At 44.1% G+C, this 8933-nt stretch overlaps 1 protein-coding gene across 9 annotated transcripts in view; it reads right to left on the bottom strand.

The window, feature by feature from the left end:
• The window catches only part of REPS1 (RALBP1 associated Eps domain containing 1), a 67212-nt gene extending 59043 nt beyond the window's left edge, over window positions 1–8169 (bottom strand). For 4 of the 9 annotated variants that reach the window (XM_035538716.2, XM_035538714.2, XM_035538712.2 and 1 more), the window contains exon 1: window positions 7933–8167. In XM_035538716.2, coding sequence (XP_035394609.1) covers window positions 7933–8085 — 153 coding nt within the window. In that variant the 5' untranslated portion in view covers window positions 8086–8167. Of the gene's footprint in view, window positions 1–7932 lie in introns of all 9 variants that reach the window. The other 5 variants (XM_035538713.2, XM_050709745.1, XM_050709744.1 and 2 more) reach the window with 3 other exon arrangements.
• Between the last annotated feature and the right edge of the window lie 764 nt (window positions 8170–8933).

Here is an 8933-nt window from a genome sequence, read left to right on the forward strand (position 1 = left end):
TAAACACTTCAGCAGCTACAAGACACATGGGAGCATGTGGTTCGCAGCAATGATTTGTTCATTTGCCTTTAAATTTCTTGCAAGGCTGCAGCTTTCAGAAAGTTGTGTGCTTTGCATTTAAGAGGTGCCGAAAAGGTAGAAATGAGGCAACTGAACAGAATGTCACTGCAAAATCCACAAAGTACTGTATGCCTTGCCCAAATAAACCACCTATAGATATAGGAAATATATTCACACACCAGCTTATGGAGAATTCCCCTCAAAACAAGGATGTCTCTCTCCTTTCTCCTGGTGGTGCCATGAAGAATTCAAGCAATGGGAGAGGAGGAAACACACACTTCAGCACCAACTCGCAATGACTGAGTCAGTCTGTGACAATGTGAGACTCCCGGGATGACTCCATCATACTCAAGTGATTGTATTTTCTAGAACAAATGGTAACAGCCAAAGCATCAATACAAGCACTGAGAAAGCAGACAACGTCAGCAGGTAATGAAGAAGTATTGCATTTTACAGCAATATATTTAGCATTTCAAAGTATTACTACAATAATAAATCTTGCAAGTTTCTTCATGGGAGGTCACGTGGATGTTCTAACTGCAGATGCTCCTGCCATGCAACTGCAAAACTTCTTCGAAATCGCTAAATGCTGAACAAAACAGCATGCATTTGATTTCGATTCCTTTCAGACCTCATATATGGTTGAAACATTCCACTGATTGATATTCCTTGTTAGTTATTTCTTTACTTTTTGGACTTTAGTATTTTCACCAAAAGTCATCTTTCATCACTACACCAGAAGAAACATGAAACAGAAAAGCCTCAAAGAGTGAACACAACCTACTGGCTTTTCACTAATGTAAAATGAAAATTAAGACGTTCTCCATCCCAGAATTAGTGGAGACACAGTGGCCTGGCCAAACAGGACTGCTCGATCAGTCTTGTTATACCTGAGCACTTCTTCAAGCTCACATGAAGCTACTGTGCCCACTACTTCGTGCTGCTCTCCCATCTATGTCTGTTTTCCTCAGAGTATTAACCTGACCAGACAGTACTGATCAGTTTCTTAGCTTTGCACTGCTTTCCTTCTCCCAAAAAGGTCTACAAGCCTTAATGTCTACCAAAGTTGAAACAAAATGTAATTAAAATTCTAAGAACTGCACATTTATAGGGCTCTATTTGAGACTTAGAGCTACTAACAAACACTATGTTCTTAAATGACTTAAGACATTTTATTTCTGAAAAACAAGTTGCATGCGTCACTGCTGTAAGAACAGGCTTTTCTACACAATCATGACTAATTTTCTGAAGCAGCAGTAAGTCAGCACCCAATGCTAGATTTTGTACAGCCCAGTGCTGGTCACTCTCTTCTGGGGTTACTAAGTTGAAAGAGACGCATTTAAAGTGGAGCCTCCTAGCTGCTCTGATAATATACTTCAAGAGCATTTTAGATCTCGTAAGTTAATCGTTCCAGAAATTCAGGTCAGACTGTTTTTTTTTTCCAAGTCCTTTAACCTATCAAAACACTGTTTCTATACTGAGACAGGCACGTCTAAGTTTTAACGTACTTTTTGTATAACAAGTGCAAGGAATAATCTAACTCTTTGGACACCAGCCCCACTTGGAAAAACACACAGGTCACAAACGCAAGAACCAGCTCCCTTAGTGCTTGACTGAAAGAAAAACACTGCTGCCTTAATAATATCCCTGTGGTCTAAAGAAACGATAAAGGTAAGAGAACAAGTGGGAAATACATCTTCCTGGTAACCATTCCTGGAACTCCAGCAAATAAAAGTCTGACAGACAATATGTTGCTCCCATGTGGAAAGTCCTCAAAACTTTAGTATTAAAGAATCATCTTTACAGGAAAAACATCAAGTTTACAAGTTTTGTACTTGTTAACTTGATTCTAAGACAGATGCATTTGTCACAAAAGGCTCTGATATTTGAATCATAGAATGGTTTGGATTGGAAGGGACCTTAAAGATCACCTAATTCCTGATTTTTAATGGGTATTAATCACCTCTACTGTGCTCTGATGGCACATTTCAAAAACTGTCTTCAAACAAAGCTGAGCTGTGACACTCAAAATTAGCTGAATGCTGTGCTGGCACATGGAATTATGAAGGGGTCATTTACTACGGAAGTGACTATACATTATGAATTCCAGTCAATTTCAAAAGCTTAAAAACAATTACACTGAGAAACCAGCTGAAAACAAATGCAAGTCTAATAGACCTTATCTACAGTACTGAAGTTTTGCCATCAGCTTCCTGCCTTTGGTTTGAAAAACAATAATTATTCTCTGACTAAATGCTAAGTGAGATATGAGACTACTCAAACTAATTAACTGCAAAGAGAAATTGATTTGCAGCCCAGCACAGTCTCTATGAAGGTAACAGCATTCACACAAAACATTTTTACCAGAATTCTACAGAAAATGCAAAGCACAATGCACAGGATACAAATCTAGGCATCGCTTCTGGCATTAGCAAGAAGTAGACTGCTTAAATACCTCATCTTTACAGAGAAAGAAATCTAACTTACTGCTTAGCTGGAAGAAAAATACTCCACCACAACAGCATTTTAGGAAAAAGATATAAAATTCACAAATTGAATGTTCTTAGCTGTAGATCCAGGCACTGCTTCTATTTACAAGATTTCTAACGACTCATTTCCTAAATGAGAACTGGGATACAAAGCACATACAAACGTCCCTTAAATAAATATGATATAGATTATTTACATAGATTACATATCATTGTAATTATAAAGGGCTACAGATGCAAGTTTTACTTGCTCAGGCTAACAAAAAAATAGTAGTTTTATTAGTAGTAATATAATCATATATTTCTACACTAGAAGAATGCCTTAATACTCAGCTGTTACAAATATGCCTCAGAAGAAATCTAATTTTGTTTTAAAATGCAGAAAACCTGTAAGCTTTACACTAAAAAAAAATACAACCCCAAAGTGTATCAGTTGGATGCAATTAAGTGAAAATTGGGCTTGTTTTTTAAAATTGGGCTTGTTTGCAGTTTATGCAAAGATCATTATTAGGAGGAGAACGGTTTTTACACAGCATGCATTTTTTGAGAAGATCTGAAAGTGCTATAAATTTTTAAATATATTCCAAATCCAAACAGTTGAAAGGAAGGTACAGATTTGCACTGCACAAGAATTCTAACTTCCTACCCCACCAGCTCTGAAAATATCATAATTCTGATTAATTTGCTGAATTTAAGTAGTCTTCTGCGTGTCTCCACCGCACAGGTAAACCTAAGCATGCCCTGGCTCAGCTTTCAGTTGCAGTTGGCGTTTAGTAAATTCTACTGATCTGATAAACAGGTAGTCTTTGTGTAGAGAAGTTCACTGAAACATTAATTGCAACAACAAAATCACCCTGAACAAAGTTTTATTTTCTTAGACTGCTGTTTTCTTTAATACCCAGCCTCGAACAAAGTAGCCAACATTTCAAACCCAAGAACCTGCCATTTCATTTTGCCATGTTCTGCCTGTGGACTGCAATTCCAACTGTAACTGCACCCCGTGCCGACAGGTGAACTCTGGCACCTTCGGAAACTGCCATTCTGTGCTCTCTGCTCCCCGTGCTTGCCAAAAGCTATCACCCCAAGAACAACAGAAGACAGAAATCGTAACTGATGAATTAGGCTTTACACTCGGATTCTGGACCTTACAGTGAAGCAGCTGCATCCCAGGTATGCACTTTCTTACAATTTTCCATGTGAAGGAAGCAAACTCTGACAGAGGGTAGAGGTAGGCAAGCAGTGGCAGTAATTTCTTTACCAATGACACAAGAACGATCAGAACTAATCTGTCTGTAAAGACTCCTTAGAAACATGCCTGAAATTGGCAAACAAGACAGACTAAAATAGGCTTAATATTATGTTTTTAATGAGTTAGTGCAACCACAGTTGTAATTGGAAAAAAATAGCATAACTGTATAATTCATCTGTCATTTCAAAGACTTTGTAACACAGAATTAGAAGTTGGGTAAGTACGGTATACAATGCCAACACTGAAGATTACAGTTCACTAGATTTCGAAAAAGTACATGCATTAAACATTTGTTGTTTAATGATAATGCTGTAATTTTAAAGTGAGATGCTTTGACTCACTTATTTCAGATGAGTATTATATGCACAACGGATCGTATTCTTGTCTTGCGAAGTTTCTATAATTCATAATCAAAGAGTGAAAGTTCAAACAAACGGGACAGCTGCTATACTAATCCCACACACAAATAATGAATTTCTCTTTTTTTCCCCCTTTTGTCTGACCATAGCTTTTACAAGCAACTTCACTGCTAGCGCAGAGGAACCAGGAACAGACTTGAACAGCGTACCTACATTAGTATTTTACGTCAGATGTGAGAAGCACTTTTGAAGCAGATCTTCTGATCACCCCCGCTGCTCTGGTTCACGCTCGGGAACCACCTCAGAACAGGCAACTGGATGTCTTTTGTGTGAAGTGAACCTAGAAGGCTCACTCTAGGAATGCACCTAATGAACTCCCGCTTACACTCACGCTGAGACACCATGCCAGAACTTTGTCAAAGCAAAGCTTGTGAAATGCATATACAGTGTCAGTGTCAGGCCCTCGGCATCTCTTGTGTTGCGCTGTATTGCTTGCTAACATAAACACCAATGCACAGGCAACTGAGCCATCAATCAGGCAGCTGAGACAAGCGAAAAACCAACAAAAAAAAGGCAACAAAACTTCTGGCTAAACAAGCCCCCTGAACCAGCTCACTGTATGTTCAAAAGAATAAGGTAGTTCCAACTTCTGGTGGTTTAAGCTACCGTGAAACTCGTGCTAAGTCAAAACTGAAATACCCAGCAACTATAAATGAGGAAGGTTCCCCTCTTTTCCTTTGCCAGCGAACAGTTTTCCTGCCTCTTTCTTTGTGCCAGCTCTAACATCCATTCAACCTCACCGTTAGGTGATACAGAGATTAAAAAAAATCAACAAAAACTGTGATTTTCTGCCTGTGTAGCCCCTGGAACCAGTGTAGTAGAACAGCATTGGATGGGCATTGGTGTCTGTACAAGGGGAAGAAGCAGCAGGAGCACGTGGCCGGGGGAAGACTGAACCACCTCCTTCGGTGGCAGCTCACCACAGGACTGGTGTAACTGCGGAGTGGAACCATGCCCTGAGAGCAATTTTAAAACTCCTAACTGTTGTGAAGCAGCCCAACTTGTCATCTCAACACACATACTTTTATTCACCATTTTATGCAAATCTTCTACCTGAATGCTCATTTCAAGGATGTGCACAGAAAGGCAGAAATACAGGTTAATGAAAGGCCGGTGTCCTCACACGCGCAGTTAAGGTTGTAAGGCTGTCTGTGGTATTTACGCTGTGGTAACGATAAGGCTGTCCTTTCACGGATGCATACTATGTGGCAGGCTCCGCTTTTCATTCCAGTTTTTTGTTGCTTTGAGAGCATATGATTTATATACACCAATCATAACTGCTTCAGTCTTCCGCATGTTCATTTATTCCCATTTAATAGACAGCTGGTAGTATCCCTTGGAGCCAGAAATGAGAATGATTAAGAACACTTATTATAAGATCACGTATTAAATTTTCCTTTTGCAAGACAGAAAACTCAAACACAGCTTCTTGCAGGACAGGTTGCATGTGCAAACAGCCCCCAGACAGACTTGGGAACAAAACAAGTTAAGGGTCTAAAAATGCAACTAAGTCACACATGCTCATTTTCAATAGGATCAACTCTAGATTATTCAAAGGTATCTACAGACCTATAGCACTGAAGAGAAAAAAAACTCCTGTAGTTCCTCAAGACTACCTGGCGCCTGCAAGTTTGAAGAGCAGCAATTTTGCACTCTTGTATACCTACAACATACTTAGCATTTCACTTGACTAGTACTCCACTTGCATTCCAGGATTATATAAAAATTGGGTACCTGAATCAAGTTCCTTTCCCTCACAAACATCAGGTGCTTCAAATGAACAAGTAAGAACACAGTACCGTGTGGTTAAAGTAAAATTCCACCTCCATCATGGGGTTTCATTATCTCTTAAGCTTGTATCATCCTGAGTTTTTAGTTGCACATTCACAGCTTCTGAAGGAACAAACACACTTTCCCTCAAAAGAACACCCACCGTGTGTGCATTAAGCAGAGGTGCAGCCATATTTCAATGAGTACGAAGACGAGCTAGGCAACTAGATTCTCTCCCTCAGATACAAAGTACTTCACAGGTGACCAATAGCAATTGCGCAAGACATTTTAAATGGGTCAAACTACTAAGGGCATTTTGACTTTCTTTGCATTATTTACAGTTTCATTCCTCAAGCAATCTAACATCTTGTTTGCTGTTTTAATGGCAAGGTTTTCCTTGAGATCACCACAGAGATAAGCCAGGTCTGCTTCTTAAGTTCACTTATTTAGAGCCCATGGAATGATGCCCGAGTAGTTTCTCTTTCCTTCATGATGCACTCCACTTGGCAAGAAAATATTTCACCTCCTTTGCGACAGATAAGGATATAATCTGCGGCCACTTCCATTCAAAATTCAAAGTGTCTCCAAGTTCTTGTACTAAATTCCTCCATAAAAATCTCCAGCATTAGCCTGGGTCACAGTGTAGAAAAAGTACGCAAGCTTTATGGAAAAAGAGATTTTAAATACAACGAACATGTAAACATTCACTTTCTCAGGATGATTCTTCTGTAACGTGTTGGCCACACGCAAAAAGGAGCGGTGGGCGGCCCCTGGGAAACCTCATTCCTAATACTGAACGTGCAGACTCTCTAACCATTAAGTCCAGTCTAACAAGTCATCAAATAAAAGACTACTAGTTTTACCAGTAAGAAGCATTTCTTATTCACCCCACTACTGCTACTTCATTTAAAAACATAACTGCCGACAACTATCATCTTTCATACTGAGGTGGAGTACATGATTCAGGGCACCTTAAATTCCTTTCAACTAAAGAAGTTGCTTTTATGGGCCCAAAAGAGATCAGTAATCCTTGTCAAGGGTAAGTTTTCTCCTGAAATCTGGTACTCAGTTGCTGAATACTGAAACTTGTGTGCTGTATTTCTGGCTACAGTAACTTCGGTGTTTTGTTAAAAGAGCAGCTTTTCTCACTAGGAACAGGACATAACTGCACAGAAGACAGAATGGACTGTGGCTAAAGCTGTATCCAAAAGAAGTTTGTAATTAATGTGTTATTTTGAGCCACCCTAAAACATGTTGAACACAGGGCACTCCAAAAGCCACAAACTATTGCAAAGAGGTATTGGTATGAATGGTCCACCGGGGACGCGTTCCCCAAGTGATTACAAGAGGCGCACCAGAGCAGACTTTTCTATGTCAGTGGCTCTGTACTACTACTACCACCTTTTAGATGTTACCTGGCCAAGGAAATAGCGTTACAAGTCTGTGTACACATACTGCAAGTGCGGACTTACGTCACTATTAGCACTCCATTTTTCATTGTTGGAAGTATTTTGATAGCTACAGCTAATACCTGCCGGGAACAGAAGCTGTTCCAGAACCCAGCTGTTCTCCCGCCTTGCTCTTCACCGGCAGGCTGCGGGCCCAGCCTCCCCCCACACCCCCCAGACCCTTTTGGGGGCAAACCAACAGGCCGAGCGCCCCCACCAGCTGCCGGACCCCCCCCCCCCCCAGCCCCCCCCTCACCCCGGGGCCTGCTGCGAGGGCTGGGCCGTCCCCTCCCGCCCGGCCTCAGGTGGCGGCGGCCGGCTGGCCCCGGACAATAGCCCCGCACCCCCCGGCCCGAGCCCGGGGAAGGGAAGGGAAAAGAAGGGAAGGGAAGGGAAGGGTAGGGAAGGGAAGGGAGTGGCCGGGGCCGTCCCCCCGCGGGCAGTAGCGGCGGGGCGGTGCCGGGCTCCGCCGCCCCGCGGGGGGCCGCCAGGTCTACCTGCATCACCACGTCGTTGGGCAGCTGCGCGGCGCGGAAGAGCTCCAGGACGCGGCCGTTGGACGCCACCTTCTTGGTGCTCTCGGTGTCGCAGTAGGAGAAGAGGTCGCAGTAGTAGCGCTGCTCCGCCTCGCTCAGCGTCAGGCCCTCCATCTTACCCACCGGCTCCGCGCACCGCCGCCGCCACCACCGCCGCCGCCGCCTCCCCGCATCCACCGGCTGGCGGCGAGAGGGGCGGGCGGGCGGAGGGGAGGCACCGGAGAGCGCACGGGGCCGCTCGGCTCGGCTCGGCTCGGCTCGGCTCGGCTCGGCCCGGCCCTGCCCTGCCCGTCGGTGTGCCCGGCCACCACCGGCCGCCGCCGCCGCGCGCCCCCAGCCAACCGCCGCCGCCGCGCGCGAGCGGCCGCCCGTACCTTCCCCCCGCCAACCGCCCCCCGGCCCGCCCACACGGCGGCGCGCCTGCGCGCCCCCCTCCCCGCGCCTGCGCCCGGCCGGAGGGGCGGCGCTGGGGCCGTGTGGGCGGGGCTCGGAGGTACGGCCCCGCTTCCCCGAGGCCCGGATGAGCGGGGCCCGGCGCCGCAGCGCCCCCAGGCGGGAGGGAGGCGGGAGGCGGGCGGGGAGGGGGAGGCAGCGCCGCCATTTTTTTTCCTTTCCAGGGTGCTTTTGGTGTCTGGTGTGCTTCCCTTCAGCACTTCGTCCCTCCTCCCTGTCAACCGAACATGGTTTTGTTCTCAGCTTCAACCACGGACTCATCTTCCACTCTGTTTATAATACGCTGTACATCCTCCTGGTACAAACTAAAACTTCTGATAAATTACCTTCATTAAAATAATAAAGGATCTTCCCCAAAATGCATTGTAATCAGCCTTTTGCAACCCCAAGTGATAGTAATGTTGAAACTACACAGTTTCTTAACATTTCAGATTCTCCACATTTCCCACTTACTTAAAATTCTTCAATATAGGCTACGCTGAAAACATAATTAACTTTTTGATATTATA

This window comes from Cygnus atratus, chromosome 3 (genome assembly GCF_013377495.2).
Source record: "Cygnus atratus isolate AKBS03 ecotype Queensland, Australia chromosome 3, CAtr_DNAZoo_HiC_assembly, whole genome shotgun sequence".
Taxonomy (NCBI): domain Eukaryota; kingdom Metazoa; phylum Chordata; class Aves; order Anseriformes; family Anatidae; genus Cygnus; species Cygnus atratus.